The 19973-nt window shown below is 46.3% G+C and overlaps 1 protein-coding gene across 2 annotated transcripts in view; it reads left to right on the top strand.

The window, feature by feature from the left end:
- Positions 1 to 13012, top strand: part of LOC134635771 (low-density lipoprotein receptor class A domain-containing protein 4-like) — a 247974-nt gene extending 234962 nt beyond the window's left edge. For both annotated transcript variants that reach the window (XM_063485308.1, XM_063485309.1), the window contains 3 exons: positions 681 to 835; positions 2455 to 2505; positions 5786 to 13012. In XM_063485308.1, coding sequence (XP_063341378.1) covers positions 681 to 835; positions 2455 to 2505; positions 5786 to 6379 — 800 coding nt within the window. In that variant the 3' untranslated portion in view covers positions 6380 to 13012. The remainder of the gene's footprint in view (positions 1 to 680; positions 836 to 2454; positions 2506 to 5785) is intronic.
- The last annotated feature ends 6961 nt before the right edge of the window (positions 13013 to 19973 follow it).

The following is a 19973-nucleotide window of genomic DNA, read 5'->3' as shown; positions in this document are numbered from 1 at the left end:
AGATGATCAGGTGATGAACATTGTTTCCTGAATACAAATCCTCTCATTACTAAATAAAGCTTTCTGTTTAATTCTGAAACTCTAACAGGAAGTGCTGATCTTAATTTTTTTTTATCCTTCTATCACGATGCTGATCCACTTGCCACTGTGATTTGTCCTCCATACTATTGTCTGCGTAATGATGTGTAGTACACCCAATGAGCATCTTTGTCATTTTGTCGCAACCAGTCAGCAGGAGACTTTAATGATGTCACCTGTGTTGTTGGTCAGCAAAACTAATCATATACCAAATTTAAGATCATCCCAGATGTACTTCCTCAGATCCCCCTCACCCCTGTAAATAAGCAAGTGATGATCAGATAATGTGATTTTCACTTGAAGGCAGTTTTTAAGATGTTTGTGAAACATTCACAAATCTTATTTCCCTGCATGTGAGTTAAATTTGAATTGCTTTAAAGTGTTTATTGGACAAAATTAAATATGTCAGTCGGTCTGTTTGTGCTCTTAGAAAATGTATTGGGTGTTTTGGAGATGATGCAGATTTGTCTGGAAACCACGTGATTTTTTTTTTTCCTTTTTAAATGACTTGATATTAAGAGTAGTCATTAACTGCTAAAGTACCTTTAATCTCTAAAAGTTTGATGCTAATCCTCTTCCTCTCTTTCCATGTGTTTGTGCAGCTGAACTGGAGTTTGTTCAGATCATCATCATCATCGTTGTGATGACTGTGATGGTGGTGGTGATCATCTGCCTGCTCAACCACTACAAGCTCTCCACCTGGTCTTTCATAACGAGGCAGAGCCAGGCCCGCAGGCATGACCATGCCCTACAACAGGTCAGTGTGGGTGGGTGGGTTTGTGGGCGGGTGGGTGTTTGAGAAACAGAGAAAGAAAGGGAGAGCTAAAAAGAGACTGTTTGTTTGTGTTGCTTGTGTTGAGTGGCTCAGACGGCACTGTTCTCCCAGCATCCATGCCAGTAACATTTTGATCTAAACTGGTGTGTGTGTGCGCGCGCATGTGTGTTCATCTGTTCTCACTGAATGTCCCCTGCCTAGTCATTGTGACAGTACATTTCTGTATTTCTGCAGCAGGACAAACATAGCTTACCAGTATGTTCCCAGTAAAGCTGTGCTGAGCTAAATGAATCCTTTTATCCCAGTCTGAGTTTCTGTCCCAGTTTCAGCGAGGTAACGGCTTCGCGCGCGTCTGTTAGATGAACTTGCTGAATTGGTTTCTTCAGAGCCAGACTCTGTCAGGCCTTGATGTTTAATTCACTACAGCGCCGTCTAGACAGCAGCCGCTCTGCCCCGTACTGACATGTACACTCTGGGACAAACACACATGCACATACACACACACAGTTTATTTACGTGCGTTGAAATAGACTCAGGCTCAAAACATGATGCATTATGGATCCATAAACATATTCAGCCTAATGATTTGTCAGCTTTGGTGTACTGTTACCAATAATTTGAATATTAGTGTTCAGCTAATAAGCTCTGCTTTTTGATTTCTCCTGCCACTCTGTGCTGTGTATCATTCAATCAAAGCGAGGTACAAAGCAACATCAGAAAGCAACAAGCCCACTGAATGCAAATTGGAAGAATAGCTGATGGCCTTTACCCCTAAACGATGCATGAATAAACAGTATTTATGCATGTTTATGCTTCTCATGTTGCCCCCCCCCCCCCCCCCCTCAAACAACAACAAAAAAAAAAACAGCTAAATGTTGTTGACTGTGCTGTCTGAGAAAAGATCCTCCAGTCAAGTGTAGATGAAGGGGAAACTGCAATTATTTGACAGTTGTGTTTATTTGTTGTAGCTTTTATCCTGCCTATTTTTAAGATGGAGCCTTCTGTCTTTTGTTGTGCTCTCAAACAGGGCAGAATTTTGGGTTTGAAGCCATCAGGCATTTCTCAGTGCTGCTGTTTCATCTTTTGTGTCCTCATTAAGTTGTTACTTTTTTTTTTTTTTTTTTTTTTTTTAATTCATGCTTTCTTCTTCTTCTTCTCCTTTTTTTGTTCTTTAGCTGTGAAGTAAGAAAGTTTGTTAATGGTGTCACATCAAAATCCTTTTCAGACACAGCAAACAGCAAACAGTAATGACTGCAGACTTCTAAAGCATTACACATATTATCCCTAGAGCCCAGCCCCAACTCATCCTCAGTATCCAGCACTGGATATCTGGGCATATATTTGGTCAGCTCAGATTCTTATTGTTATATTGGGAGCTGCTCACCTGGACAGACTACGTGATGACACCATTTTTACATTTTCTTTTACATGTATTTTTCTCATCTTAAATTCTGGACCAGTCCTATTTATGCATCTCTAGTAATATGTTGTTTTTGTTGCTAACCTGAGCATCCCACTGAAGCACAAACACAACAATCTTCAACCCACCCGGGGACTTTTTGAACCTTTGCCTTCCTCTTTGTTTGTGTCTCGATGTGCAGGACGGGTGCCTGTGGCCTTCAGACAGCGGCTCTCGTCAAGGTGCCTCGGAGGTAAGACCACCACACTGACTCCCGATAAACACATTCAGCTAATGCCGCATGTTATAGGAGCTGAGTGCTCAGCTGAATAAAACTTCACTTTTCCACAATGAAACTGAGTATTGCTTTGGCTACACTTGTTATATGTAAACTTGATGAAAAATGCTTACAAATATTGAATTTCAGTAGATTCAGCACGTTCTTACTAAAATTTCTGCTAGTTTGGCTGTCTGCAGGCTCCTAAGTGTGTAGACTCTAACCAGTTAAGTTACTGTGATAAGGTTGTTGGCCTTTTCTCTCTGAGCATTGGATCTGGAAACAGCTGTGATCCTTGGACACATTTTCTGTCAGGAATTTTTCCTTGAATTGCAGGAGCTTTTAGAAATTCTCAAACCTTTAACAAAGTAAGGTATAAAGAACTAAATGGAGACAATGACTCTTGTCAGCATCACAACTATAAGGAAACGATGAACACATAAAACAGCACTTTTTAAAAAAATAAAAGAACACAGTTACACTGATGGTCTCTCCAAACAAACAAAAAACTATGAACGCGCAATGATGACATCACCAAATATTCAGCCCAGCACAGTATCCTTCCTCAGTACAGCTTTTGTCTGTAGGCAGAGTGTGTAGAAGATTGTCGAGGTATTGTTAACTGCGACGTATGGCTGAATAAATTTTGATAATCTGACACATTTATTGCAGCTGCATCTCAGTCAGAATCACAGTGTGACCACCTGGACTTGGTTCATTTGGTTAGGCTGCTAAATTAGTTTCTCGCCTCATTTTTAGGGAAGCAATTTAAATATTAATAAAAACCTCATTGGCAGCTCTGGTTATGGGTTAATTCAGTGTTTGTCCTTGTGGAAAAACTAAGTGATCTTTAAAGGCTTACAATCACATGCTCTCTGCTGCTGAATATTTTATTTTCAAGTAGCTGCAGCCCTTACAAATAAACACAACAAATACAAAACCCCCAAATTCATACATTTTTATCAAACTAAAATGCTATGAAAAGAACATAGATGATAAAAGTACATTTAACAGTTTGGCATTCAGAGTCGGTATAGAGAAGTGCAGTGTGTAAAAATGGTAATTAAAAGGAATAAAACAGAGAAAGGAGACCTGAACCCACTCAGGGATGGCTTTTGTCTAATCTCCACGCTCTGCTCGCCCCGTTATAAAAGACATCCATTTCCTCTCAGCTTCTCTTTGTGTCTTTGTTGGCTTATTTATCAGCGCTTGCCCTTGTAGAATTGTTTGGCGGTTCAGTCAGGGCCCAGAGAGCCTGACATGTGCATTTTTTTGCTTGCTGGTAAATATTTGATCGTGCAGGAATTGGAGCTCACACACTGTGTTGCAATGGGTATGCCTGGCACTGTACTCCAAAACAAGATCAAAATTGGCATGTTCTCAAAGACTCGTGAATACAAAAGCACAAACAAATGCCAGTATACTCATTGTGACTGGTGATCTGATCTCTTAATTGCGTTGATGCCAGATGGAGGAGCTTCCGAGTCAGGGTTGGAAGAGACGCGCTGGGTTGAAAGAGTGCTGGAAAATCACATGGTAGTATTGATTAGTTGCAGATAATAGTATATTGAGGCTGTGTGAAAGTTTTGGCTGGCAAGTGTGGATGCACTTTGGCAGTCTGTACTGGCTTGTAGGGGCTTATAGCACCAAGTCGGATTTAAAGTGCCCCAGGAGGTAAAAACGACGTGTGCACCCAGACAGACCCGGAAACGAAGGTAAAGGCCACGGAGAGACGAACGCAGAGGGAGACGCAGCCACTGAGTGTGGGTGGCTGATGGATACAGGGATGGGGGCTGAATGAGTGTTTGTGTGGCAGGGCGGGGGGTTGGATGGTTTTTGGTGCGTCATTAATCAGCAACACCTCCCCTGACACTGTCTAGACAGACGTCTGAGAGCTGCCCCGCTCTGCTGCGCTCTGCTCCCTCTATCAGCTCCACACCTTTCTCCCCCCGCCGTCTGTCTATTTGTCTATCTCTGTCCTTTCTCTCTCTGCCTTCAGCTCTTTTTCCCTTCTCGCTTTTTATCTCCCTGCCTCTTTCTTCTCCTCCTTTCATTTCTGTGCTCTTTCTTTCTCTCTCCTTATCTCAGTAGCCTTTCCTTTTAATCCTTTCAGTTCCACTCTTTCCCTCACTCCGTCTCTCCATTTCAATTGCCCTGATCCTCTAAAACCCCCCTCCCTCCCCCGTCTGTTGTTCTCTCCACCCAGACTGCCTTGTCAGTGGGGGTTGGCTATTAGAGCCGCAGTCACTAATTGAAATGGGTTCCCTCTGATAATGACTCGACACAGTGGAAATGTGTGGAATTGGATAGAAATGTGAGAAATGAAGAAATGGATCATGCCGTCACAGTCTAAAGAGTTAATTGAGGTGAAGATCTCTGACAAAAGCTGGTGGATGAACCGGTGTGCTGAATGTTTTTCTGTTTGAGTGCGGGCTCCTTTCTTCCTCTTTACTGTAATTACATTGTAATGTCTGTCACAGCTAATTGGTGGCACGCTGGCGTGTGCTGTTGCTGCACCAGGACATCATTCATTTTAAATATGCAGCATGGTAACCATACTTCACTGTACGGAGGCTCGTCTCCCAGGAAAAGCTTGCGTGAAATCAGCGTATACAGAAATGATTGTTATGCAGAAAGCATCATGTGACTTGCTGTGAGGCTATAACTGGTTTACACTGTGACCAAAACAGAATAAATATCAAATAAAGGCTGTGTACAGGGTAAGGTCAGAACTGCTAAACTGTTAATAGACTCTGGGTATGACTCTAAAAATTACAGGTAATGAATTGGGATGGATGAATAATCACAGATAAGTCACTTGACAAATAAAATGAGAAACACTTGTTGCTTCCAGCCTCATTGCTCGTTTGATAGATTTGGATTTTGGTTTGCAGGCCAGACGTGATCAGTAGTTTTTGCTGCTACAGTGTCATTAACTCACAAGGGTGACTGGTCATGAAAATGATTTTTAAAAAAGAAAAAACGATTTTTAACGATGAGCTGCTCTCAAGATGAATTATTCCCAAAAACTCAAACAGAAGTTTTGTAGATAAAACAGTGACTCTGAGTTCATTGCACTGAACATCAGTTTGAGTGTTTGGTCATTTTCACGTTGTATGTGTATCAGAAAGATACTGGTATTAAGACTGATCGATTTCCTGTTGATGCCAGCCAGCTCACAACCAACCTTTTATCTTTGTCCTCTCCTCGTGCATGTCCCAGCTCATTCACTCCTCTGTCTCGCTCTGTCTCTCAGGTGTTATATGCTCCGCAGGCGAGGGATCACTTCACCGCTCCCTCCTTCATGCAGCGTGACCGCTTCAGCCGCTTCCAGCCCACCTACCCCTACCTGCAGCATCAGATTGACCTGCCGCCCACCATCTCTCTGTCGGACGGGGAGGAACCACCGCCGTACCAGGGACCCTGCACCCTCCAGCTCCGTGACCCCGAGCAGCAGATGGAGCTGAACCGCGAGTCGGTGAGGGCACCGCCCAACCGGACCATCTACGACAGTGACTTGATCGACATGGGAGGAGGCGGGAGTCTAGGAGGGGTAGGGGGAGGAGGGGCGGGGATGGGGGGTGGTGGCCCGAGGCCGCCCAGCAGTAACTCGGGCATCAGTGCCGCCAACTCCAGCAGCCACGGGCGTATGGAGGGGCCCCCGCCAGCATACAGCGAGGTGATAGGCCACTACCCTGGCTCAGCATTCTTTCTACACCAGCACAGCAATAACCAGAGGGTGGGGAGGCCAGGGGGGCTGGGGAGCAGGACAATCCAGCAGCAGAGCCAATCAGAAAGCACAATTGTACCTGCCAAGGCCAAGGACGGCCAACCAGAGGACTTGGTGTGAAGAAACAGGGAGGGGAGAGGTAGGGCCACCCACCCCAGACTGAGATCTGTGTCTCTCGTTCACCCCAGACCTCCTGTAAGACGGGGTCTCTCTTATCGCTCTGTCTCTCACGTCCTCTCTCCACACTCCCATGCACAAACACACCAACTTTAGCTACAGAAACGAGCAAAGAGAGGAACCAACAACTGATTTCATTTCATCCACGCGCTAGCACTGCTGCGACAGGATGTACGCACTGTGTCCAGACTTTTTTTTCCTCCTTATTTTAAGAAAGAACCACACTGCTAGCACAGATTGAAACAGTTTTCTCTTTCACCCCCCCACTCCCCCCGGTGGTGATGCCGCTGTCCCCAGGAACTGAGGAGGGATCAGTTTTGGGGGGGACGGTTTGTTGTTTTTCTTCTTTCTTCATTGTTTTTCTGTTTTTGGACCGGGATCTGTGCACAAAGCGAGAACTGAGAATCAAGGACTTTACAGAGAACACAACGAAACAAGAGACTCACAAACCCAAATCTTAGTGCCAAGGTTCACAAGGAAGCAAAACAAAGGGGGGGGGGAATGACTTGTTTTAACATTGAAAACACAAAAGAAACGTTATCTCAAAGTTGCACTATCTTTTTGTTGTAAAAGAGAAGAGGGAAATGATGTTATGTTATAACAGTGATGTTTTTAATTTTCTGTTTTGTTTGTTTGTTTTTTGGCCTTTTTGTGAATGGACTGATTGACTGACTGAACTTTGGCTCCAAAGTTGTTTTAAACAGTTGGGAGCAAAAACAAAAAAACAAAACAAAAAACCCAACAACAACAACAAAAAAACCAACAAAAAAACAAACAAGTATTATAAGCTTATGTCCTTCCTTTTTTGAAAACCGCAAGAAATCCTTGTACCCAGCCTAAACATCTCTGTCTGCTTACACCACAGGCACAGTGAGACTTAGTAAGAGAATAACCTGTACTGCTTCATGTCTGCGTTCACATCATGGGGAGGGGTGGGGGGGTAATCTGCCTCATGAGCAGCTGCTGGATTGATGGCGTGTTATAACAAACCACCAGAGGAAGTGAGCAAAGATTAGAGTCCTAAACACAGCTTGGCTGGATTCAGTGGGATCCAGGCTCAGATTTGTGAGATATCAGCCCAGCTGTTTTGATATCAAGTTAAAAAAAAAAAAAAGCCCTCAACCCCTGTTAAGGAGGGTCTGTCTAGCAGCGTGGTCAGAGCAGATTCTTCTCATTTCAAATCTACCCCGACTGCTGAGTACCTGATGTTTCCTCTCGCCCCCCTTCCCTGCATCCAGGTCCACCGCCCTTCCCCAAATGCTCGTCTCAGACATCTTGCACAGTGCATTCTGCCAACAGCCACCACACTGAACTCGAACCCACACAGAAAAACACAAAATATGTGAAGAAGAAGAAGGAGGGGAAAAAAAAGAAGGCTCGACTCTCCGTCTTCACGTTTCTAAAGCCACAAAAGAATGACACAAAGTGAAGATTCCTGTCTGCGTCTGTCAGCACAGAGATCAGGTTTTTGAAGGAAAATTGTCTGTGGTCAAAGTCAAAGGGCTATGGGAGGCTCCTTTTTGTAAAAGAAACACAGAAAAAAAAAACCTTTTTGAAAATCTAGCCTTTTTCTCTGCTCATCGTTGCCTTCTCCTCTGCTCTTGCGCTTTATCTGTCTCTCTTTCCTGTTTGCACCAGTCCCCCTCCCCCCTTTTCTAACTGTGTGTCTCCGGTAAACACTGTTCATCATCACTCCTTCCATCCATCCGTGTGCAGAAAAAGTGCGATCAAATGATGCAGAGTCCGCCGAGCCCTTTAAAGTGGAGACTGGAGTGGAGTTCTCATTCGGCAGCGTGCTGGTGCAGCCCTCTCCTCGCTGTATAAGTGTGTACACGTGTGCGTTTGTTGGTCAGACCTTTTAACAACACAGAAAAGCACTTAATGCTCCTGCAGGAGTTTTGTGTGTGTGTGTGTGTGTGTGTTTGTGTGTGTGATTGTAACTGAATGATTTATTAACTGACTCCTTTCAGTTTAAACATTCAAGGACATATTACTTCTTTAACACAGCTTCAGTTCAGCTTACATCGGGATACAGTCGAGTGTCTTTCTTAAAAAGGCAGAAATGCTCCATGTTTGATTGTCACAGTACAGAGGTGACATCACAGTGAGCCTAAAACAAAGTGGACGCATCCAGCAAACCCCAAAAAGGAAAAGCCCAGCTGGGATGATGATGATGATGTGAGTCTGTTCCATACTATGTACTGGTTCCAGGCGTGCTAGCAGTACAGCCTCAGCACGTCGGCGTGCACGCGGGACATGCTTGTTTTCCGAGTGAAGTGCAGTCTTTATAGTTCCTCTATGTATTAAATCTTTGAAAAACGAAAGCTCTGCTTTCTTTTCAAGATCAGAGGACAAGGCTGTATGAATTTGATGTTTTTCCTACTCTCAGCAAATCCCATGAAAGTGTCTAAATACTTTGTGACCTCCTCACCCCGTCTGTAGCACTCGGCACTCAAGCACCAGTTCCATTCATTTCTGCTGAAGAGACACAATATTTAAAAGAAGCATTTGGCTCAAGGTTAAATTAGTGTGTTTCTTGTTAATGCCAAAATTCATCGTCGAAGAGCAATCGTTTTCACAGTCCACTGTTGTCACGATTTTAAAGCTCTGTACGTGGGAGTCATTATGACAGGTCTGTTAGTGGACCTTTTTAAAAAAAAATAAATAAAAAATAAAAATATCCAACCAGTGTTTTTCAGCGTGAGGCTCACAGGGAGGTGGGTGCAGCACCTGGACGCTGCACACGTGGCTCTAGTTAGATTTGGACTGGTTGAGGACTATTTTTAGCTCAAACACATTTGGTGCTCTAGTGGGCACTAGCACCCACAGGAAGGCTGTGTGAGTCCATATCCATGTAAACGGCTGCGTGCTGGTAATGAAGGAACATGCTTTCCAGTGCGACTCACTGTTATTCAGCCACAGTCGAGCTCATGGGAATAACATGCTAACAATAACACGTTTGCAGATCCTTTTTTGTTTCAGGAAAATGTGTGAATTTGTTGCCAGGATGTTTCAGAAAAGCTGAAGAAGTTGCAGGATGTTTAACAGCTAACTGGCAACAGCAACAGCATCTTTGATTAGAAAGGATCGTCCTTCTCTAAAGACAGTTAGTGATACGATACTCTGAAGACTGCAAGGGAAAACGTGTCTGTGCCCACGCTCGTGCCAGATGAAACCCTCATTAATGCTGGGTGATGGAGCAACATGTGGTCCCACCCTGATGATCTTTCAGTGAAGCCTCTGCTTATTTCAGCAAGACCGTGCTTCTCATACCTGTGGGATGAGCTGCTAGGATCAAATTTAAGCGAGACGTGAAAAATGTAGTCTGATCATTTGATATAATCTTGTTTAAACTGTACTCATTTAAATGATTTCCATTAGGCTGTGTTGGGTTTGTAACATTTTACACTGAATCCCAGGGTGCACTGGGAACACGCAGTACTTACGAATCTTTTCATGGGATTTGTTGACAAGAAAAAAGTAACACCAGGCTGAACATCTTTTATCACTCCTTGTCAGCGCAAAACAGAGAAAAACTTGATGTCTCGTATGACGAATACACAAACCTCTGTAGTATGAAATGAAATGTGTCGGTGTAGAACATCTGCTGCTGCCAGATGAACACGGGTGATTATTGGACGAGTGCAGCAGGGTTTGATGGCATCATGCCAAACAGCTGAGGTGGAAGCAGGAAGTGGTTCTTCATGTATGTTTGTCCCCCTCCTTCCACACTCATGAGTCGCTTATAAGAAAGTTTCAGTCAGTCTGAACAGAAGCCCCGTCGGCATCGGTGTCTTTGAATGTCCCAGTGGTTATCAGCTGACTCTAAGGTTTTGTAGTGTGTGTGTGTGTGTGTGTGTGTGTGAGATCACATCGCTGCTGCTATTGCTGTTGCTGCTGCTACTGCTACTGCTACTGTTGTTGCTACTGCTGCTTCTCATGCTCACCCCAACCCGCCCAAAGTCTTTGTATCACCCCCCCTCACATCAACCAGAAGGAGAGAAATCTGGCCCTTTGCAGTCAAACCCACAAGTATTGAGACATCAAGCCTTGTGTTCCAACACTTTGACTTCAGACGAGCAGAGGTGTGTGTACCTCGCAAAGATTGTCCCAACACTTTTGGCCTTTGACCTGCTCCAGCCCCACATCTTCTTCCCCTGTTTTTTTAACGTTTTTTTTCCTTCTTCTTTTTTGTTCTCTGCTTGTTCTTTCTGCGCAGTCATAGCTTGTAAATGGAGGATACAAAGATGAATTTTATGTTTTCTACAAGGAGGTTTGCATGTTACTATTATGTGAGTAAATAAGGTGCCTAACGTTCATGTTTGAGCAGACCACACCTCAGTCAGACTGCTGCTGGGAATCCGCGAGGGTGGCTTCATCGCCGCCTGTCTGGCAGAATAGAGAAGCAGAGTGCGAGGACGGCCAAAAAGTGATCCTTTCTGTCTTTTGGGGGTTTTTTTTCTTTTTTTTTTCCTCTCTCTAAAGTCATGGACGGATGAGCCTGCTCCGACATTTAGGATTCTGGGGTGTTCTCAAGCTCTTGTTAATTTAGCGACACCCACCCACCCTCCCTCCCAATGAGCAACAGTGTGCCTGTTTCCAAACTTGCTGCTCCACCTTGAACTTTTTCTTTTCTTTTCTTTTTTTTTTTGAGTGCGGCAGTTGCTCACCGGCCATTGTGCCAGACAGGACCGGTCGCTCCTAGAGAAGCCACTGAAGCCATTCCAAGCAGTAATGTGACCCGTGTGGAGCAGACATAGGAAACCCACTTGCACTCAAAAAGCTCCCACCTTCGTTGTGCCTCACTTCCAACGGTGCTTTTTTCAGTAGTCTGTCTTTCTTTATGTTTGTTTGTAAGGTGCTGTATATAACTTGAATATATTATGCACATATCCTACCCAATGGGTAGAAACCACAAAAAGATGTTGTGAATAATGTAATATAATGTATAGACGATATAAGAATTTTAAGAAGGCAGCATCAAATTTGTAAATGCCTACAGTTAAAAATGTGCTTTGTCTTTTTTTCTTTTTTTTAAATAAGAAAACGTGGTTTGCAAAGTATGCTTAGAAAATGGTTGCAACACAAATACAAATTACTACTTAATAATAATATTTTGCTATGAATAGTCTGTTATGAGGACGAGAGAACCTCGGGATTAAGGACCCTTGTTGAGAGACGATATTCACGTGTTTATCGGATTCTTCTGTCACAGTGCCAGCCATCATTTAGGCACTGGCTGATGATTTTTCTTTTGACCAACTAACAAATGTATAGCTCTATTATACAGATCTTTTAAGAAAACATATATCTCGCACACACACACGCGCACACACACACGAGAACTGTCAGCACTTCTCCATGATCTAGGAGAATGTGCTCCTCTGTACGTCTGATTTTTAGTTTTTGTAATTCTGCCAAAGTGTAAAAACTCGCTGAGCACACTGGGCTCTGCTTATTGGTCCGGCTGGATGTTTAGGCATTTCAGCTCTAGTTTTTAATTGCATGGTTGTCAAAGAGGAAAACCATCAATGGAGGGGAAGAAAGGAAAAAAAAATTCATTTAGTGGTTCAGTTTGGAAAGTTGCACCAGCATGGCACGAGCGAGGGGGAAAAAGCCGTTCAAACTGTCACTTTTTTTGTTTTTGTTTGTTTCCTCTATTATTTTTCACAATTATTTTCTACATTATAATGTTATATGTGGCACAGTATATTAAAACAAAAGTCATGTTTAATCTGCAGTCATTTATTTACAGTATGTACTGAAAATAACTCCACTGTACAATAACCGCAGAGCATGTTCATTCTTATCTATAGACGATGTACATAGCAACGCGCCATGTTCTCTTCGAAGCACCAAATAAGTGGCAGTTGTGTAGTTTATATTTGGAAATGGTCTCTATTGTAACTTTGGCTGGCGTGCCGCTCGGCTCTCCTCTTCCTTTAATTTCAATTTAAAAGTTTTTCTTTCTCTTTTTCGTTTCCTGCACTAGCTTGAAGAATTAACTGGGGCTCAGACTGATCTTTTATTTGATTTCTCTCTTCGCAGTTCTCTCTCTCTCTCTCAGAAATGTGTACTCGACTGCTGACAAGACCACAAGTAGCTCTTTTTACTGTTCCTGATTTTAATGACAACGATATCGTGTCAACAGTTTGGTATTCTCTCAGTCTTGACAGCTAACATAGGACTGCTTCCATCATGGGTTTTGTAACATCGTTTAGCTTTCTTTACAAAAATGATTCTCCCTCTCCCCCCTCTGTGCTCAAATCTAGATATATATGGCTGTATTCAGTAACCATACAATGTGTGTGTGATTTTATATATATCTATAAAAATATATATATAATATAAAATACACACACATACACACAAACACAGAGGTAAAATTGTTGTGTATTTTTGCCTCTTTTTATTTAAGCAATTGTGATGTAATAGGTTTTAGGCCTAAGGTCTGTTATTGCAATACTTTTACAGAAAAGAAGAAAAAAAATCAAAAAATGTTGCTCTAAGTGCTGTTGTAGTCAAAGATTTTATGCTTGTACTTATGCTGTAGTCAAACTGCAGCGTAATGAATAAAACTTTAAAAGTGATTACTCTGTTGTTCTGCCTGTTTGTTCCTGTAGTCTTCTATGGATAATGAGGTTTTGTAATGTGATTACTGTGAAGTCGGTGTGGGCAGCCCTGCTGCTCAGCTCTTTATCTGTCCTCGCTGAAGCGGCCAAATAACATGCGAGCAGGATTTAAGGCGGGTCAGCAGCTTCACGGCCTTATTAACCTGCTTTTCTGTGTTGCTTGGCGATGCAGGGCGAAGCCCGCTGCATGTACATGCAAAACACAGAGTAGGTTAATTGGCTGCTATGATACAATTAAGGCATATGCGGTTCACATTGCACATTTCAGGACCGAGTTTTATATTTGAGTTTATCTGGAGTCTGTAAAGCTTGTAGGCTACAGGCACCAGTGAGTCTTGAGAAAGAAGTAGTTTCAAGATTTTGTCAAGCTCTCAATTAAGTTTTAAACCACACATATATACCTTTTTTTCAGTATCACTGGTTTGGGCCACTACTATTCATGGAGACTTCAGACCCTTTCACTGCTCATCAAAACAACCTCAAGTTCAACACTGCTCATGCTCGGGACCTCATCTGTGTATCTCTAAGGCAAGCCACATGATTGATTGTCAGTACTCAGTGGTCAGGAACCTTTACCATTAAAACTGACATCTTTGGGCAGTTTTTGTCTGGAAAAATCCGTATGAAGCCCCAAGACTTTCCAACCAGTCTTAGGCTTAACCCTTGTGTTGTCCTCGGGTCATTTTTGACCCGAAAAGAAATCTTTCGCAATCAAAAATGTGTTTTTTATTCATCAAATGGTCTGAAAATAACAGGAGTTTTTCAGTACTATGCTATGCATGATTGGTATAAGTTTTAAGTAATTTGATTTATTTATGGGGTTTTTATTGGATTTACTAACACCTGTTGTCCTCAGGGGTCAAAAACGACCCCAAAATACAAAGTGTTGTAAAGCGCCACATTGTCACACCATACTGCTTTCAAACATCTTTGATCTTGGATCACTGATGTGTGGGGTCAAGCAATGGTCATAACAACAACAACAACAGGCAACACAATGAGGAGGCAGGTGCTCTACATTCAGTTCAATTCAATTTTATTTATACAGCGCCAAATCACAACAACAGTTGCCTCAAGGTGCTTTATATTGTAAGGTAGACCCTACAATAATATACACACGAAGTATGAAAAAAGTAATTTTTTTACCATGTTGTGGAAAGGAATGACCAGTAGAACAATGCACATATTGTCCTCTAATATAATGAGGAAGAATCAATGATCAGGAGGATCCAGGATTAGAAGATAAAGAAAATATTGCCAATATTTAGACCACATGCTACCCTTTCTCTGAAGAAGCTCCCACATCACCCACCCACAGAAGTGGAAGAAGGGTATGAAGTGAAGGAAAGTGATGATGAGGAAGAATCTGAACTATGTTCAAGTAGGTTCTCAGGCATGCAGGACATGGTAGTCTAAGGAACTTGGAAAGAAAGTGACTGGGCTTCTTGAAGTTTCTTGAATTTTCAGAATGTGAAACTGAAATAGAAGATGTGTCAGAGGACTACACATCATCCATTTCAATTATGATGAAGACAAAGAATCAAGCAAGAAAGAGGAGTCAGCTGAGACATAGAAATATTTGCAGTAATGTGAGGAAACATTGATCTGGTCTTCTATCCTTCCCAGTGACAGACGATGCATGACTCTCTCATGCGTCACAGAGAAGGACAATCTACCAGGGTCCAAGCACATATGCCAGGTCCCATACTCCTTCGATTGCTTTTCTACTCGAGTACTGAAAGCATTATACACCATGTATTATGCTTTTTAACTTTCACATGCCAATGGATGCATCAGAGACCAAGTTGGTCTCTGATACCAACTCCAGACTAGAGCACACAGAGATTGAACCAACAACCACCCAATTAGTAGATGACCTGCTCTACAGCCAACTCAATGACAAACAAGGAGGGACAACAACAGATGAAGAATAATGGATCGAATGCAGCTGTAGGCATAGGTGGGTATGTTGATTCTTATTGCCGTGCATCTATCCAGTAAAGTCACTACAGCCAGTTTATGACATCCTGAGTCTGGTAGGGAAGTTTTCATGCTACCGTGCCTAACACAAGATTAATCATAGAATCCCAAAAGTGATATCATTTCATGATAAAGACACAATAGAAGATCGTCGTTCATGACACCATGAGGTGTATGGAACAAGTAGGTGTTTCTCCTGCTGTGATGTAAGATCCAGGTACTGATGTGACTGTGTATGAACACCAAGTCCCCTTCAGAGGACTCTGTCCATTCCAACAGAACATCCCAAGTAAACCAGGGAACTATGAGATAAAAACATGGGCAGTATGTGATGCCAGGTACAGCTGTACATGGAACATGATAGTGTACGATGGCAAACTATCTGGCCTGCAGTCAGGGCACGCAAGTTGTCCCTAACATTACAGAAGGTTTCCAAAAGAAAACAATCACCTGTAACAACTTGTTTACTTCATATGCCCTTGGCCTGCAACTGCAGAAAAGAAAGCTGTCCATGATGGGACCAGTACAGAGGAATAAAGCTTCCCTGAGCTTCCCTCTGCACTTGCGTCAAATATGGACACGCCTTCTCATGAAAGTTTGCCTTCACTAAGACCCATGCCCTGGTGTCCTACCATGCCAAAACATAGAAAAATGTCATGTAATGAGTTGGAATAAAGTTGAATTAAACCTTGAAACACAGAGATGAATGATATTTTATACCTTTCCTTTATAAATAGTCAAACCAGACGGGGTCATTTTTGAGCCCAAAGGACAACAGATGTGATTATTCGCTGCCAGTAAAAAACTTGAAGTAGTTTAAAAACAGCTTTCTAAATTAACTTTGACATATACCCGTCTGTGATAATCTATTAAAGCACATGTGTCAAAGTCAAGGCCCGCGGGCCACCTCCGGCCTGGCGTACATTTATATCCGGCCCGCGAGATCATTATATATAGATGTATTATTATTGTTATGCATGGCCCGGCGATATGAGGCGCTAATAATATACAAACTACAGATCCCATAATGCAGCGCTGCAGCCTCCTTGCTGAACGCTAGGCTAACTGGGAACATTCCCGCGTCAATCAAGTCAAACTTCTGTTATTGTGAAGCTAGCCGCTCACAATGGTGGAGAGAAAAGTTGATTCTGAAAGCAGAGCCTTTCAGCGCCAGTGGGTGACTGAATATATTGTGGCGAGCTCAGGCAAGGAGGAGACAGAGGTTTCGTTCGGTCTTGCTTTCCACCGTGTTAGCCAGGAAGCACAGCCGTTTATTTACTTTTACTGGAGAACACTGCCGCTAGCCAACTGCTCAGCGCGGCAACATACACAGCAACAACAACAACACACAAAAAGGCGCTCTCTCACCCGGAAACACACAGTCGCAGAGGGAGTGTCACTTGTAACCATGGCAACATAAACAAACATAACTGTAAGAACAACCCCGAACAGCCCTGGCCCGCTACATAGCCCCCACCTAAGGGGTCAGTCGTCCCCGACAACCCCATTACCCAACACAAAGTCCTGCAAATGTCCAGGCGTCTTCTTCTGGCGCACCGGCCGATCCCGACCGGCGGGGGAAAAGTCACTCGGATCAGAACACGGGGTGCCACCAGCATCCCCTGCCCCGGCATCTGCCGGAGCGAGCGGTCGGTACGGTGAGAGTCTGTCCTGGTGCAACACCACCATGCGCCCCGGGCCCGGCATGTGAATACGGTACACCACTTCTGTTAACCGCTCCACGACCTCCGCCGGCCCTTGCCAGTGACTGCAGAGTTTGGGGGACACTCCTCTTTTGCGAACCGGGCAGTACACCCAAACCTTGTCGCCAGGCGCGAAAACCCTCCCCCGACACTTGGTGTCGTAGGCTCTTTTCTGTCGCACTCCGGCGCTGGCCTGGGCCTGGCGGGTGTAGTCATGAACCACCTGCAGCCGCTCCCTCAGCCTCCTGTAGTAGTCCATCTCTGGCCCACCGTCAATCTCCGGCTCGGGGGGGGACCCGAACACCAGATCCACAGGCGTCCGGAGCTCCCGTCCAAACATCAAAGCGGAAGGTGTGCACTGGCTGGACTCCTGAACCGCAGTCCGATACGACCAAAGGACCAGGGGCAGATGTCGGTCCCAATCCCGCTGGTGGCGGCTGGTGAGAATGGCGGCCAGCGTGCGGTTAAAGCGCTCGACCAAGCCGTCGCTTTGCGGGTGAAGCGGTGTGGTTCTCGTCTTCTCCACCCCCAGCCGCCGACAGATCTCCCCGAAAACCTTCGATTCGAAGTTACGCCCCTGGTCACTGTGGAGCTCAGCCGGGACCCCAAAACGGGTGAACATCTCCTCCACCAGCTTCTCCGCCATCGTCGATGCACTCTGGTCCGGCACCGCGTAGGACTCCAGCCACTTTGTGAAATAATCCATGGCCACCAACACGTACCGGTTCCCTGACTCCGTAACAGGGAAAGGCCCTAGGACGTCCACTCCCACTCGCTCCATCGGAGCCCCCACCAGGTACTGCTGAAGGGGGGCAGTGGAGCGTTGAGTTGGGCCCTTCTGTGCCGTGCAGGTGTCACAGCAGTGCACATGAAGTTCCACATCCCGTCGACAGCCAGGCCAGTAGAACCGTCCTCTGAGACGGCGGAGAGTTTTGGCATTCCCATAGTGGCCGGCCCCCACCGAGCCGTGGACGAGCTCGAGCACCTGCGACCGCAGCGACCGAGGCACCAACAGCTGCAGGAGATCTCTGCCCTGCCCGGGGGCCCGCCATCTCCGGTACAGGAGGCCGTCGTGGGTCTCCAGGTTGTTGTACTGGGAGTAGTAGGCCTTCACTTCGGGCTCCTGTCCCGATACCCCCGTCCAGTCGGGGCGTTGCGCCGCCTCCAGCCAGGCCCCCACCTGAACCAACGTCGCATCGGCCTCCTGCTCCCGCTTTCAGCTGCTGCGTGGTCAATGGGAGCCATCCCCCTCCGCTGGCTGTGGCCTGAGCAGTAGCCACCCCCAGCGCCTCCTGGGCCCGCTCCTCCTGTTGCAGACAGTAGCGGCACTCGACGGCCATGCAGGGCCTTCTGGAGAGGGCATCAGCGTTGCCATGCTGTCGACCTGCCCGATGCTGGATCTCGAAGTCGTAGCCCTGAAGGACCTCCAGCCAGCAGGCCACCTGACCTTCTGGGTGTTTGAAGTTCAGGAGCCAATTCAGAGATGCATGGTGAGTGCGCAGGAGGAACCGGCAGCCGTGCAGATATGGCCGGAAGTGCCGCACCGCTAGCACTACGGCCAGCAGCTCCCGCCGGGTCACACAGTAGTTCCTCTCGGCTCGCCCCAGAGCACGGCTGAAGTATGCCACCACTCGTTCTCCGGCCTCGTCCTGCTGGGAAAGGACCGCCCCGACTCCTACATTGCTAGCGTCAGTGTCCACAATGAAAGTTTGCCAGGCGTCGGGGTAGGCCAGGACTGGGGCTCTGGTGAGGGCCTCCTTCAGCTGTGCAGCGCAGGCATCACCCCAGCCAAACGGCTGGCCCTTGTCGGTCAAGCGGTGGAGGGGGCTGGTTGTCGTCGCGAACCCCTTGATGAACCGACGGTAGTAGGAGGCTAGGCCCAGGAAGCTCCGCAGTTCTTTGACGTTCGAGGGAGTCGGCCAATCCCGGACCGCAGCCACCTTTGCGGGATCGGTGGCGATACCCTGAGCGCTGATCACATGGCCTAAGAACGTAGTCTCTCTCGTCAACAGCCGGCACTTCGCAGGGTTGAGCCGCAGCCCGGCTCGACGGATGGCACCGAAGACCTCGCTCAGGTGGGACAGTGCACTGTCGAAGTCGCCACTGTGTACCAACAGGTCATCCAGGTACACAACACAGCGGCTACGAGGGATGTTCACAAGCACCCTCTCCATCAGCCTCTCAAACGTCGCTGGCGCATTGCACAGCCCAAATGGCATGACCCTGAACTGCCACAGCCCCTGTCCAATGGTGAATGCAGTCTTAGGCCTTGCTTCGGGGGCTAGCTCCACCTGCCAGTAACCGCTGCGTAGGTCGAGGGAGCTGAACCAGCTGGAGCCGCTGACGTAATCTAGGGCCTCGTCGATCCGTGGAAGCGGGTACGAGTCCTTCTTGGTGACTGCGTTGAGACGGCGGAAGTCCACGCAGAACCTCGGGCTGCCATCCTTCTTCCCCACCAGGACCACGGGTGCCGCCCATGGGCTGTTGGACGGCTCGATCACCCCAGCCGCAGCCATCTCACGGATCTTTTCCTCCGCCACCTGCCGTTTTGAGAGGGGCAGACGGATGGGTTGGGCAGAGCCGGTGTCGATGGTGTGCTGGACCAGCCCTGTCTGCCTGCAGTCTGTGTCACTGGCGGCAAAGATGTCCACATTCTCGTCCAGGAGGCACCTCAACCGCTGGCGCTGATCACCGTTGAGACCTACGCTGCTGCGCTGCCACAGGTCACCAACGGCCTCGGTAGTCTCAGTCGAGGGAGATTTGTTGGGCTGAGAGGCCGGGGCTGAGGTGAGTAGAGATGACCCGGAGCCACCGGCACCCGAAATCTGCTGAGCGGCAGCTGCCCGACGCCTGTCTCGTCTGGCTCTGGTCCCCTCCGCTCCCTGCTTTTGACCGCACTGGAGGGCGAGAGTCTCTGTGCCAAGAGTGATAGCCCACTTTGCGGTGTCGACGCAGGCCCCCCAGCGGGTCAGCAGATCAAGGCCGATGATGCACTGGTCTTGAATGTCAGCAAGCCAGAAGTCGTGCACCAGCTCCAGATCCTTCACTCGGATCTGCAACGGTTTCTTCCCCCGCATATCAGTTCTCTCCCCCGTCACTGTCATCAGCTGGGTGTCGGTGGGCGACCAACCCTTTACCAACGACCCGGACGTTCCTGGGAGCACGCCAGGTCGTATCAGGGAAATGGTAGACCCCGTGTCCACCAGGGCCCGGCATGGCTGG

This window comes from Pelmatolapia mariae, linkage group LG10_11 (genome assembly GCF_036321145.2).
Source record: "Pelmatolapia mariae isolate MD_Pm_ZW linkage group LG10_11, Pm_UMD_F_2, whole genome shotgun sequence".
NCBI lineage: Eukaryota > Metazoa > Chordata > Actinopteri > Cichliformes > Cichlidae > Pelmatolapia > Pelmatolapia mariae.
This window is presented reverse-complemented; position numbering and strand designations above follow the sequence as displayed.